This window comes from Mya arenaria, chromosome 17 (assembly GCF_026914265.1).
Source record: "Mya arenaria isolate MELC-2E11 chromosome 17, ASM2691426v1".
NCBI classification, from domain to species: domain Eukaryota; kingdom Metazoa; phylum Mollusca; class Bivalvia; order Myida; family Myidae; genus Mya; species Mya arenaria.
Genome location: NC_069138.1, coordinates 41018004 through 41033438, shown reverse-complemented (window position 1 = coordinate 41033438; position 15435 = coordinate 41018004). Strand labels below are relative to the sequence as shown.

Here is a 15435-nt window from a genome sequence, read left to right as displayed (position 1 = left end):
TTAATGGCCATAGACGTTCGTATGCCGCTTTCTGTAATTAATCTTTAGTTTAAACATATTTATTATGCGGAAAAACAACAATACAGCATTTGTTACAAACATATAAAATAAAGGATTGGAACGGTATAATTAACTAATAAAGTTCCTTTCCTTGAATGGTTATTTGCAATAGTATTAAATACAGGTTTTACTAAATAAAGGATTAATATGATAGCTCTCAGAGTAGTAAGATGATTTTAGATAGAACGGTGGTAAAATTTCAAATTTTAAGGAATTTAATATCAGATAATGAAAAAAAAAAAGGCAAAAGAAGATAATGATAAGCTATGTTGAGATAGGAGAAGGAAAGAAGAAAGGCATAGTAATAGTCATAGGATGGATTTAAGCTGGAGTCGATTAATCAAATCTTTTTGTTAAGTGAATATATTGGTGGACTGCATCAAACAGTTTGAAATTCTGTTCTTCAGTCAGAGTGTCAGCACCATACAATAGTGAACGAAGAGTTACTTCAGTCAGTGCTTCCACTGAGTCGATCAGAGAAAGTCTATGATCGGAGTAGAGTGGACATAAAAGAAGAAAATGATATGTTGTTTCTTGGCGTCCGCAAAGTGGAGAAGATACGATGTTTTTCGAATAAAGGTGATGGTTTAATGAGCTGCATTCCGTTCGTAAACGAGTATGTAGGACTTGAAGCTTACGCTTCCCATAATAGAATAACTTGCTAGATTTAGAACTAACTGACTTGAGATACTCTTTGAAACCAGACACGGTATCTAAAGAAGATGCCTCAGCTGGAAGACTATTCCAGGAAGAGATAGCCGAAGGAAGGAAAGAGTTCATATACAATGATGTGCGAGTTCTAGGAATGGAAATTTTAGATGAATTTCTGAGAGATCTTGTTGATACTTGCCCTACTGTTGGGGGGACCAAGTTTGAAAGATAATCAGGAGTGAACCCATTTTTCATTTTAAAGAAAAGGAGAAGTTTGTGCTTTTCGCGCCTAGTTTGTAAACTTTCCCAGCCAGTTTCAACTTCGAAAAGACGTAAGGAAACCAAACGTGTACAACCAGTTACAATTCTGGCACACTCGGTCTGGATTTTATCTAATTCATTCTTTTCATGTTGGGTGCAATTACTCCAAATAACGTCTGCATATTCAAGGACTGGTCTGACAAAAGATAAATAAATAACTTCTAAAGATCGCCTGTCTAATTGAAATCTTAGCCGTTTCATCACGTTGATCCGAGCCCAAGCTTTATCTTTAATATAATCAATATGAACATGCCAACTACAATCTTCAGATATATGTATTCCGAGATGTTTATGGGATTCAACAGAGGGTATCACTGTATCAAACATTTGCAAAGGAGGATGAAGGGGCTTTAATCTTTTTTTGGTTAGCACCATAGATTCGGATTTAGATGGATTAAATTTCACAAGCCACTTGTCAGCCCAATGAGACAACTTGTTGATATCGGACTGTAGTTGCTCAGCTGCAACTTGGGGTGTTTCGACTATGACAAATAGACTAGTATCATCAGCAAATAAATTGATGTTAGAATTGACACCATTTACAATATCATTAATGTATATAAGAAACAAAAGGGGGCCTAAAATAGAGCCTTGGGGTAAACCAGCCTTAATCTCAGAAAATGATGAAGAGGCTCCTGGAATAACCACTCTTTGTCGACGGTATTCCAAGTAATTTGAAAACCAAGAAAGAAGTGAACCACATATGCCTGCATGTTCGAGTTTGTACAAAAGGCCACGGTGCCAAACCTTGTCAAAAGCTTTACTTATATCAAAGAAAACAACTCTTATTTCAAGACCTTCGTCAAGGGCATGGCAGAACTTATTATAGATATATGTTAGTTGATTAACGGTAGAGTCACCGGGCATGAAACCGGATTGAAAACATGTAAAGAAGTGAGTATCACGGAGAAAGTTAAAGACATATTTAAATATAATCCGTTCAAAGACCTTTTCCATAGTATTTAGGAGTGATATTGGACGATAATTTGATTGGTCTGAAGGATCACCCTTTTTGAAAATTGCACAAACATTTGAACACTTCCAACTTGACGGCATAATAGAAGTATTTAATGAATCATTAAACAGATCACACAAAGGCTGACTGAGTTGAGCAGAGGCTTCGAGAAGAATGCGATTGCTTACTCCGTCAGGACCAGATGCTTTACCCACAACCAGGCAACTTATCGCATCTTTTACTTCAGATGGCGTAATGTGGATGTTATTAAGAATATCATGAGTAGGATTTGAATCAAGCAGAGGCAAAGTTTGACTGGAGTCGTCAATGTATGTTTGACGAACAAAACATTCGTTCAGAATATCGGCCTTATCTTGTTCGTCTGTCTTTAGTTCTCCATCAGCTGGGTTAAGGAGTGGAGGAATAGCTTTGGATGTATCCGGACTAATGAAGGATTTAAGAGTTTTCCACCAATCTTTCGAACTAATTTCGCTGGATTTGAGTTTGGAAGCAAGATTATCAAAATACAAGGATTTGGACCGACGAATCAGAGCAACAACTTCATTTCTAAGACCACGGAACTTTAACCAGTGTACTGGATTATTACTGGACCTAGCCTTTCTGAACGCCCTTTTGCGTTTTCGAATTTTTAATTTAATATCAGCATTCATCCATGGGGGATCTTTATGATTAACATTAACAACCTTGCTTGGAATACAACAGCTAGCAATATAAGTGATGGTTTTTGTAAGATTTGAAGTAAAGTCATTAACATTATTACACTTCACAGCTGACCAATCAACATCCGATAGTTTCTGTCGTAATGATTCATAATCTCCATTGTCGTATTTCCATATAAGACGTCGAATTATTTTTTTAACTGGTCTATGATATCTGAATATTCCAAATATAGGACAATGAAAACGAATGTTATGGTCGATTAATGGATCACTGAAACCACTATGAACTAGAGAGTTTTGATTGGATACAAATAAAAGGTCGATAATCGACGATGAATGTTCGGTAAAATGCGTTGGCTCCGAAATGACTTGCTGAAGTCCAAATTGTTGAGACAATGATTGTATTTTACGACGAGAAACATCATGAAGTGTGTTGAGATTGAAGTCGCCAGTTATAATAATATCATCGATCCCGCTTTCTCTCGCAAGCCCGATTGAATCCTCAATGAGTTTATAATAGTTGTTTTTAGAATTGGGAGGGCGATAGAAAACGCCAACAAGTAAACTTTTTGTTCTACTGATCTTGACTTCTAACTAGAGACATTCAACATCAAATAACTCAAGATCATTTCTTTGGACAAAACTAATACCATCTTTAATATAAGCGACAATACCACCGTACGAACCTCCATGCCGATCTCTACGAACTGGTCTAGAAAAACCATTTATGATGATGTCATCATCAGAGATGACGTCAGAAAGCCAAGTTTCAGAAAATGTAAGTATATCGAAAGAGCAAAGTTCACTGGACAGTAAGTCCAATTTCGGTACTAGACTTTGAACATTGTAATGCAAGACAGAAAAATAGCTAGGACTACTTAAAAACTTCGATAGGTTACAAGAGTTGTCCCTGACCGAACTGTCAGAAGAAGTGGTGTTTATTGAGCTTGGGCCAGGATTCGGGTGAATGTCACCGGATAATAGTAGAAGATATCCTAACCAACTAAGTGCAGCAAACAGAAGTATGCTACAGGTACACTGATATGAAAATCTTGCGTTTCTACAATATGTTTCGCCTACAATATACGTCGAAGTTCCAAAAGAGATGAGGAGATGGGCATTATAGGAACTAGGCAAGTTTGATTTCAATGAAAGTATACTACAGTTGTTATGAAGTATTGATAATGCGAAGAACAGCATTAATAACAAAGGGAATCGAGCAGAAATACAGAAATAATTAATCTTTGATATTGGTATTGATTAAAACATAAATAAAAGCGTTCAGTACATGTCGAGTATAACATGAGTTTGTTACAGAAACCCTTAATTTAACAAAATCCAATGGTTGACTTATAATTATTTATACACATCCAAAACAGGGAACATGACAATTCTTGATTACATTCTTCTAATATTCTACACTTGAACTGTTTTATAAATAAATTAACATGTTCTAAATCTGGGTTATAAACATTATGCAAACTACTAGTCATTTAACCACTTTTTAACGTTTGCATATATTTGTATAACTTGTGAACAAGTCCTCACTATTATATCATCACCTTTCGACTAGTAACCATTACATATCTATTGATGTATAGCCATTACAGAATATTTTTTTAGTTTTCCTATATTTAGCATTATATTTATATATTTTAATCAGTAGCAATGCTTTACAAATGTTAAATGTAAACTTGTATAAATGTTTATTACTTTGGATGTTGTGCAATGCACTGGGTCTTTATCACGTCATTGAGTCAACTTATAGATAACGCGAAACATTGTGGAAATCAGAAATGCAGGCTATATAAGTGTATATATATACTTGGAGTACTCAGTGCACTTTTGATAAGCTGATTCTCCGACAGGGATGAACTTCATATATCTTATGTAAAATATGCGTAAGGCAGTTCAAACATTTTAATGATAGTGGTAGTTATCTTCGAATGTAGATTTCGAGCATGTGTAGGATCTCGATTTTATTTATAAATTATATTATATATATTTCTATATGGGCAAAGTAATATAGTACAATCAGGCATGGATGACGGAAATGGAAAGCGGAAGAAAGAAGATGACAACGAGGATGTGGAAACAGTTGCCATGGAAACCAGTAAGGCCCTGGATGGTGGTTGGGGCTGGTGTATTATCCTAGGCATTCTTATTCTGCGGACAGTTATTGGTAAGTGTGCACCGCGTAAGGATTGATGTATGAGGAATGTATGTGCGTTTTTATTAAATGTTTTTTTTTATCGGGTTTGCGTAGGTTCGGGCTATACTAGTATGTGCGTTTATGCGTCCGTGCGTGTTTTTGTGTGTTGTGTGTTTGTGTGTGTGGTGTTGCAGGATTATGTGTGCGTCTATGCGTACGTGCGTGTGTTGTGTGTGTTGTTGGAGGGTTATGTCTGCCTGTATATACGCGTGCGAACGTGTGCGTGCGAACGTGTGTATGTGTGTGCTAAGTGTGCATGTATGCGTGTTCGTACCTGCGCGTACTTGCGCGTGCGTGTATGGAGGCTATTCGTTGCCAAAAGTCTAGACGTGTATGTTTGTATTTTAGGTTTGTATCATTGATGATTTACCAATTTACATTTTACAACCGCCAACTCCTCGGTTGTATGTTTACATTTTACACTGCACATTTTCATTTTTCATTGTACCGATTGGAGTTTTATTTTCGTTGCATCTATTCATCAGACGATTCAGTCGTGTTTATAAAGTTGTGTATGTTAAAACACACGTCATTCTGTGAAAGTCACATGCCGGGTTTTACATTGCGGTGTGTAGAAGACAGATTTCAGTTCGTAGTTCTACAAAATACATTTTATGGTGGTAACTTTTCATTCGCAGTTGAACATGAGATGAATTTAATTTTATTTATAGATAGCTCCGCCTTAACCATGTCTTAACTCCTCCTTACGTCTTTCGGAAATTTCCGCTATCACTCGGCTCTATTTAAACCAATTATGGATACTTTGGACCATGGACATTGCGAACCTTATGATGGACATTACGAATCATCTATATTATGACACTATGGACTATGATTTGGAAACAGGATGGATTATAAATTATTTCATGTCGAATAAAATAATATATGATATTACAATATGTTTTTGTCTATATAATAGTAATTAATACGCACATATGACATGAAATGAGATGTATGCAAAATGATACTTGACTCAAACACAACAAAATGTAAGCCATTAGCATTAAATTATACTTCAAAAATGAAAAGTCCCATTGTCTTATTTTTCTTTTAAAGCTGCACTCTCACAGTTTGGCCCTGTTGACAACTATTTTTATTTTTTGTTTTGGAATTAGCCAATTTTTGCGTAAATGTCTGGATACCAGTGGTATAAAACTGCTGACAAAAGATCAGATACAGTTTTTCAGTTTTACGTTCGCAAATTGATGTTTTATGGCTAAAAGTGATACTACAGTAACGTTTTAAGAAAAATGAAAAATGTCGGCAGTTTTCCAAACAATTTAGATCTGTTTTATTGTGAGTAATCTTATTTGTATAGAAAGCATTGCTGCCAAAATCAGCCGAGTCTGGGACAAAAAAAGGTTGTCAAAACTGTCAATCTGTGAGAGTGCAGCTTTAAATTACTATAAACACTATTTTAAATTCAACCATTAGAGGACACTTTCTTGCCTTTTTGCAATGTTTAAGATTGCAAGTAATATTAGATAATTTAAAATTTACGAAGAAAAAAATCTAAATTTTCATTAAGTGGAAATTATTCACTAAGATGCCCCAGAGGTTTCTTACCTGGTAGCTGGAACTGTATGGATAAAATACACTAAGATTACAACTTCATATAACTCGTACATTATACTGTAACGAATATTATTTTATAGGTAATTAATAAAGCATTTTAATGATGAAGTCAATTTATTGCTAATAAACAATTATTACTTGCTGCTAGCTTTTATACCCCACCCACACTCAACAGTCAGGGCTTTTTTCACATTAAGGTGAAGCGGACCTAGCCCTTTTGGAGGGGAAAAATCGCGCGTTTGTTTTTCTAATCTAAGACTCACGATATCTATTTTTTCATGTTCTTGAAATCCCCCACTTGATTGTTATGGTTCACAGTGGCAGATACCGTAATTCATAACTGGGGGACACAAGTGGGTTGGAGGGCTGTTCTTCCATCCACATGGATATTTTGTTTCAATGATGTATTGAAAATACACGTTTACACCATACATGCTTATTAAGATAGTAAATGTATAATGATGTCCATCAAAAGTTTCGTGGGTTTGCTGGAGCAGGTTTTGAACAGGGACTTGCGTTAGAGGGGCGTTACTTAAGGGCACAAATTTTTGAACATGATCCCTCGAGTGGGCATGACATTAATATGTGGAAAGTGGGGTTAATATATCAAATATTAATAGAATATATCAAATATTTTTAGTCTGAATTGGTGCATTATGGCGTAATTAAGTACTTTTTTTCTGAGAAATATTGACAAAAAAATAATAAGTTTACTTGCGGGCCAACTGGGGGGGGGGGGCACACAGGCCCTTCAGCTCCCCCCCCCCCCCACACACACACACTGAACGACCCGCCCATGGTCCACTTGTAAATAAAATAAATGAACAATTTTTGCCTGCTTGGGTATATAAGTAAAAAAAAACTGACAGTGGCAGTATAAATCTGGGTTCGTGAGCCCAGCTCAGATACACCCAACTGCAATCGACTAAATAATATGGTGATTTAAAACCCATTTAGGAACATTGATCGTCAAAATAAAATAAAAGATGAAGTTAATTTTAGTTTTTATTGTGAAATAAGAGAGAGTACTCGGACTTACAACCGGGAATTTACAGGAGGTAGGCGAAGATGTTATCTCCCTTGCTTGATTCCACGGAAATAAACGAAAGAAAATCTGATTCGTTAGCTCCGCCCATTCACCTTCGTTTCTTTCGGTGACATTTACCATATAAGGTATAAGCGAATCGTCTATCCTTGTAATTCTGAACTTGTCAATTGACTTTTGTAAACCTGGACTTGTTGGACTGCATATGTTCATTTTACGAATGCGAATGTCGACTGTAGGATTGCAGTTTTACATATGCATGATTCGGCTTTCTAAATTACATCATCATATTGTTAAAGGCAAGTTATACGATCTGACAAATATACATTTTGACTACTATAATGACAAATGACAAATCAATACGGAACAACTGACGAATAGAAACAACAAATAGCACGTCTACATTGACAAATGTAAGAGATATTTAGTACGATTAAGAAGTACATTGTGGGAATTACACGTCTGGACTTTTGGCAACGAATAGCCTCCATAAATAAGCGGAGATTCTTTACCTTGTCAACCCTGACCTGGACTCGGGACAATAACGATAAGATAAATCTAGTTAACCTTATAAGAAACTTCACTTCACTGACTTTGTAGAATTTGACCATCACTCTTACTGAAATAAATCTATATAAATTGCGTATTATAAATATGGAATGTTTGTATAGAAGTGTGGTAGAAGGCAGATTAGTACTTTCATCTACAATATTAATCGCAAAATCAGAATTCCGGTTATATTTTTGTTTTGGAGAATTTGTCGAAAGATTTCGTGATATACTCAAAATATGTCTTTTGTATATTAAGGTGGCTTCGTGCGGTCGCATGGCTTGTTCTACCTGAGGTTTAAAGAACGTTTTGGTGGCACGGCAACGGCGACGTCACTTGTGATGTCATTATCGAGTTTCATGCAATTGTCCACTGGTAATGAACAACTGATAATAGTATACATCTGTAAAAGTATGTAATTAACAATGTTCGTATATATATGTACTTAATTTAAACATCTGGCAATAATTAATAGCTTATCTTTAACAAATAATTACACTTACTACAGTTACACACGACGTCTGTCTGCACGTCATCCTCGCCCGAGAAAATATTTTTATACACATTCATTGAAGACACACATTCGCGGGCCTCACACAGATTTTTATGTCAGATTCAATTATGAAAAATACACAATGTTTCCTTATTAAAAATCATTGTTAATTACTAATTTTGAAGTTTGTTGAACGTCCTTCATTGACAATGCTCACAATTTACCGTCCTATCCACAATTATTCCTGTCCTATCCATGTCCCATTTATAACTACGTACATGTTTCCCATTCAGGTCCCATCGTGAGCATATTGAGCGGTCGGTTCCAGTGCCGGATCATCACCGCTATAGGTGTTGTTGTCCTGGCAACGGGCGTCATCATGACCGCCTTCTCTCCAAACATCTCGTTCCTTTACTTCAGCTATGGGATCGTGTCTGGTAAGAAGCTGAAAAACATAATCACCACTGTGGTATCTGCGATAACTTGCGCATACTTCTTGGCTGTATGAGTCGATATGTGTATCACTGTATTCGATGTCCAGTTAGCACCGAAGCCGGCACACTTTGGTGAAACTCATGTTCGATTCCCGACAAGAGATATGTGTGTGTTTAATCGGTGGTAAACACGTCCGACAAGAAGGTATCGTCTGTGTAAACTAGTCTCTTATTAGCTACACACCTGATCAGGATTAAGATGTTGTGACTGTTTACTATCGTCGAAAACCCTTTGCGGGTAATTAACAGAATATGAAAGTTGGACTAGACTTCGTTTGTCTTCAATTCATTACGACGTCTTTGTCAGCCACTCAAATTTGGTACAGGTTTAGTTAAGGGCCAATATTCAGTTTTGTTAATACATTTTTTTTTTTCTTTTTTACGAAAGATTAGTATAAACTTAAATCAGAATTAGAAAATACCTGAAACGGTGTCACTTAATGTATTCATTTCATACCTAGGTTTCGGCAGATCTCTTGTTCTGACGCCCTGCCCAATCTTACTAGGGTACTACTTCGACAAGCGTCGTAGCCTGGCCTTTGGGATCGCATCGGCGGGATTTAGTATCGGCGGGTTCGCTCTAACCCCACTTGTAGAGCTGCTGTTTCAAGAATATGGTATCCAGGGGACGTTTCTCATTCTGACGGCCATGTCCATGCATATATTCATATCCTGCACGTTATTCAGACCAATTGAGTCCAACAGGAGGAGCGTTACAAACTCGAAGTAAGTATTTCTTTTCGGTTCGCTGTAAATCAAAAGCCAATTTAAATGTGTACGATATTTTATCAATTCTTCTTTGTAAAGCGAGGTAAACTACTTAAAACTATTATAATGTATTTCAAGCAATTTCTTTTCAACTGATTTTTCAAAACTTCAACAAAGAAATGTTTCCCAAATTTAGTTAGTATATTATAACGTTGCTGGGTTTTACAGAAACAAGAACAGGGCAGATACAGAGGCTGAATATGGTAAACTTCTAGGGACATCTACAGTAGTTTGTAAACGGCCCGATCACGCGTACCACGAGACATCGAATAATAGCGATGTCCTCAATAGTGGTGTCCTTAATAGCGATGTCCTCAATAGTGATGTTCTCAATAGCGATGTCCTCAATAGCGATGTCCTCAATAGTGATGTCCTCAATAGTGATGTGCTCAATAGCGATGTCCACAACAGGGATGTCCTCAATAGTGATGTGCTCAATAGCGATGTCCACAACAGGGATGTCCTCAATAGCGATGTCCTCAATAGCGATGTCCTCAATAGCGATGTCCTCAATAATGATGTCCTCAATAGCGATGTCCACAACAGGGATGTCCTCAATAGTGATGTGCTCAATAGCGATGTCCTCAATAGCGATGTCCTCAATAGTGATATCCTCAATAGCGATGTCCTCAACAGTGATGTCCTCAATAGTGATGTCCTCAATAGTGATGTCCTCAATAGCGATGTCCTCAATAGCGATGTCCTCAATAGCGATGTCCTCAATAGTGATGTCCTCAATAGTGATGTCCTCAATAGTGATGTCCTCAATAGCGATGTCCTCAATAGTGATATCCTCAATAGCGATGTCCTCAACAGTGATGTTCTCAATAGCGATGTCCTCAATAGTGATGTCCTCAATAGCGATGTCCTCAATAGCGATGTCCTCAATAGTGATGTCCTCAATAGTGATGTCCTCAATAGCGATGTCCTCAATGGTGATGTCCTCAATAGCGATGTCCTCAATAGCGATGTCCTCAATAGTGATGTCCTCAATAGTAATAGCGATGTATTTAATAACGATGAACGTAGAGTTGGTGTTGGTAGTGAAAAAGAAAATCCGAGAAATGGGAATGTTATCGTTATTGAAATGTCTGGAATTCAAGTGAACAATGTACACAAAGAAACACCAAACAAATATCAAGACGTTATCAATTATGAATCTGATAACATTGCAGCATGTTACAGAGATAGTGAAAGCATATGTGAAAATGAATTGACTTTATTACACGAAAGTCAAACAGCACTTAAGTCGATCCAAAACGATCAAATACAGGAAAAAGAAAAGCCGAAAAAGCGGAAGTGGATCTCCTGGTCTATTTTGAAGAATCCCCGGTTTGTGTGTTATGTGTTATCTATGTTCTGTTTCACACTGCCCGCGGGAGGACTTTTCCTGCCAGCACTCGCAAAGTCCAAAGGATGCACTGGTTAGTTGACAAAACATCTAAATTGAATACATACATTAATTATGTGGTGATTTCATGTATATATCTACCTTTCACATGTGTGCATTCATATTTCATAATGGTACACGTTTTTATAAACGAAGTAATATATAAGTCAGATTCAAATTTATATGATTATGTTTGTTACAGATATCCAAGCAGCGACACTGATGTCGATCAACGCCGCCTCAGACACCGTGTTCCGAGTGATTTCCGGATTTGTTCTCGATCTGAAGATGTTTCGAAACAACCGACCAATCATCTACAACATTATCACGTTCTTCCAAGCAGCCGCCCTACTGTGCTTCCCATTCATGCAGAACTTCTCGGGTTTTACGTTTCTCTGTGTTATAGACGGACTGTTCAATGGGGCGAAAATGGCACAGGTTGTGTATAATAATGGTTCTAATTGGGGCATTTTTGTTAATACCAAACCAGTTTCAGTTTGGTTTCAATGGTTTCAGAAGTTTCGGAACCAGTTTGATAGTTTGGCTTGAAGTAACAAATGCATAGTTTTGTGTACAGTTTCAACAACATGGCGGAGCATTGTAAGGCATTGTTATCAAAAAGATTGAGTTTCAACAAACGTGGTTGATCACTTTCCGCCATGTTGTTTTCAAAGTAAACTAGTTTTCGGATGGAGCGAACCGATGAAACCGCCTCAGGTAGGGGTTTCGATAGTTTAAAAAGTCGGTTTCGGTTTACGTTAAAAAAAAATTGAAATGAAAATGACATTTTCGTTTAACAAAACGCATTTAATGTTTGAATTATTGTTTGACACTGGTGATTTACTCCTATAACAGTACTTGCATGTCAAAACAAACTAATGTAAGGTTATACTCATTTATGTAATGCGGTACGATTGACCGAAAATTCTGAGTCTGTTCAGATATTGGATTGTTTCCATGGAAACTCTTTGTTACAACAATCCTCATTGACTATGTATTTCCAGGGCAGTGTGGTAATGATTGACATTCTGGGCGTGGACAAGATGGCCAGTTCTCTGGCTGTGTCCATGGCGGTACAGTGCATCGCTGTTATTATTGGACCCACAGTTTCAGGTAAATCAATCTACGTTAAACATAAAAAAGCGGAATATGACCATAAACTTTTTTGCTTAAAATCATGAAACCCCACAATGTACCTATTAAATAGGGTAGTCGACGCACAAATAAGTTCAATATGTTATGGTTCAATTGACCATAATGTTACATTTGATGCCCGGCGACCCAATAAAGCAAGTTGATTACATATGTATAATACACATGTTACTATAAATAGTAACATTTTACTATAAAAATTCGTTCCCGCAATAATGATTATCGTCTTCGCCCGTGAGATTATTACGCAACATCAGGGCGGGCATAATTGCCTGATTAAGACGAGAACGTGCACACTGACGTCATTTTCTCGAAAATAAAAATGGCCACAGTATACTTTGGTAGTCAAACATTTAAACATTAATAAAAGCTTTAAAGGGATTAAAATGGAACTATCGGTGCAATAATAGTGAAATTAGTTTACCAATAATGACACCTTCCGTGTTTCAGTAACGAGTACTACCCGAAACCGTAAACCGGATGTTTACATTCGGTAAAGGTCATAAAGCAGTGAGACAGGGAAATGTTTTGTTGAAACGTTTTGTTTTACTTTATTCGCTGAGAAATGTTATTTATTCCAGCGAAATGGCTAGGGTCATTCAAGCCAAGAATCTTACAAAACTGCTTCTAGGCTTGATCGACCCTAGCTGTGCTCACCTACTACAATGAACATCGCAATCCCGATGTAAAACAGGGAATATTTGAAGAATGGAAAAATTACAGGCTTACTCTGGGAACACGTACGAAAAGATTTGCCATTTTGATTTCCAGTCACTCGTTATTTTTCAAAGCTTATGCCATTCATAAACATTTTCTTATACAAATGTATATCTCATTTTTAAGACTTTCAGACTACATGCTAATTATATGACATATCCCTCTTTATTCCACACAATCATGTTTTTAAATCCATTTGAAATAATTGACAAATGACATAACATATGTATTATACAGGATAATACATGGTTGACCATGGCTTTCGGTTGATAATTGCCCCAGTGAAAATAATTGCCCTCGCGCTAAAGCCCTCGGGGCAATTATTCCTTCCACTGGGACAATTTTCAACCAAAAGCCATGGTCAACCATGTATTATTCTATAAATAATGCACATGTTACTATAAATAGTAACATTTTACTATAGAAATTCGTTCCCGCAATAATGATTATCGTCTCCGCCCATGAGATTATCACGGTACGTCAGGGCGATTATGGCATAATTGCCTGACGAAGACAAAAACGTGCACACTGACGTAATTTATACAAAAAGTACATGTAAATAGTAACATTTGATTATAGAAATTCGTTCCCGCAATAATGATTATCGTCTCAAAATCTATTTGAAATCATTGACAAATGACAAAACATATGTATTATACAGGATAATACATGGTTGACCATGGCTTTTGGTTGATAATTGCCCCGGTGAAAATAATTGCCCTCGGGCTAAAGCCCTCGGGGAAATTATTCCTTCCACTGGGGCAATTATCAACCAAAAGCCATGGTCAACCATGTAATACTCTAAGTAAAATGTATGAAGGAAAAAACATATTGGATGGCGTTCAGGTTCTGAATGTTGTGTTTTGATCTATGTAACTAATGAAATCAAACAAATAATATGATGAAAACTACAAGGACTGCTACAGAAGTCGAACATTCAAAGAATCAACTGGACGACTTTCTTTAATCATTCTTTCTCTGCACTAAAAGCTTTTTAAGCGAAAGGCGTAAGTAAGTATGTATGGTTCCGGTGACCCGATAGACCCTAAATGTAAAACTTGTGCATGAAAAAAAATCAAACGATATCTGGGGAAAATATAACATGATGTCATAAACATCCTAGAATGTAACTTAGGGTGGTTTAAAGATGCGTTACAGTATTCGTACGTATCTAATTCCGCTGCGGTGTAATATTGCGTGCACAAGGACTGAATGTTATTTATGTTTATTACGTGCCAATTGTATGCAAAAACGCAATTTAAGCGATTTGAATAGTAGAAGCTGGAAAACAACGAAAGGGGTAGAAACGGCGACGTATGTGAAAACGATGGCGATGAGAGGGAAGCTACGGCGGCAGGTTTGTAAACAAGAGCAATGATGGAAGCAAACAAACGTTTATAAATAAAATCCATCACTGTGGATAGGTATAAGACTAAAGGGCAAGGGGTGGGGGTATTCCGACTTACCAACCCTATTCTACTCTGTTCAGGCATGTCACCGGAACCATACATAGTATTTGTTTACAAAACTGGTATATGATTGGATCACCAGGCATCCAGAATTCAAATATCTATATCACATTTGCATTAACAGAGTACCCTGGTACATGTATTCATAGACACGGAATATGTTTTTTTAGGTAGATTGGTGGATATTTACGACGGGTACAGTGGGACTTTCTTCTTCGGTGGAGGAGCACTCTTCGTCGGTGGGCTGATTCTGGTCGTCGGCAACGTCATCAATACACTCGCCATCAAACGAGAACAAAGGATAAAAAAACACTGATCTAAAGAAACTTTGAAGTGTTGTGTTTGTAACTAATAATAAAACTTTTAAAAAATGGATTTGCTTTTGAACGGTTTCAGATTTGATATGTGTAACACAATTTAAGTATCTATCATGTGTTTCCGGTACGGATAGAAAAATCCGACCCGAGGGCACTGCGTAAGCCGGTAACGAGGCTTAATTTTTCTTGCATATCTTAATTGATCAATTTGTGGAAAAAATGACATAGAAAACGAACTTATGTACAATTACACCAAAAAGCGCGTGCGACGTTGTTAACTGACGTCATAGAGCGCAGTAATTTCAAATAACCAAAAATAGCGTTTTTTTACGATTATTTATTTTCATTTTTTATTAAAAGTTTTGCAAACATATATATTTGACTTTATTGAAATGGCATAATATGTTTTTCATAAACCATAATATAATATTATAATAAAAGAAATAAGAAGTGGCTCGTTGTTGCGCGTGACTCATCTTACATGGGGTATGTAAGATGGGTTTTTCCAGCACTGGTCACATGACCGGAAACACACGTCCGGTATGCAAGAATAAACTAAATGCGCCGCAATGCGACGAAAGCAGGTT

At 36.8% G+C, this 15435-nt stretch overlaps 1 protein-coding gene across 1 annotated transcript; it reads left to right on the top strand.

The window, feature by feature from the left end:
* Positions 1-4604: 4604 nt before the first annotated feature.
* On the top strand, positions 4605-14906 carry LOC128224517 (monocarboxylate transporter 9-like). The gene is made up of 8 exons (XM_052934385.1): positions 4605-4849; positions 8307-8423; positions 8835-8978; positions 9497-9761; positions 9972-11227; positions 11396-11631; positions 12198-12306; positions 14702-14906. The coding sequence occupies exons 1-8, from the start codon at positions 4708-4710 to the stop codon at positions 14845-14847; spliced, it is 2415 nt and encodes an 804-aa protein (XP_052790345.1). The 5' UTR covers positions 4605-4707; the 3' UTR covers positions 14848-14906.
* Positions 14907-15435: the final 529 nt, after the last annotated feature.

What these genes read in the sequence shown, in the direction of transcription:
- LOC128224517 (XM_052934385.1), top strand. Translation starts at nt 4,708, where the DNA reads ATGGATGACGGAAATGGAAAGCGGAAGAAAGAAGATGACAACGAGGAT. An exon ending in TTTCATGCAATTGTCCACTG is followed by an intron (nt 8,424 to 8,834) that starts GTAATGAACAAC and finishes TTTCCCATTCAG; the next exon opens with GTCCCATCGTGAGCATATTG. An exon ending in CAGCTATGGGATCGTGTCTG is followed by an intron (nt 8,979 to 9,496) that starts GTAAGAAGCTGA and finishes TTTCATACCTAG; the next exon opens with GTTTCGGCAGATCTCTTGTT.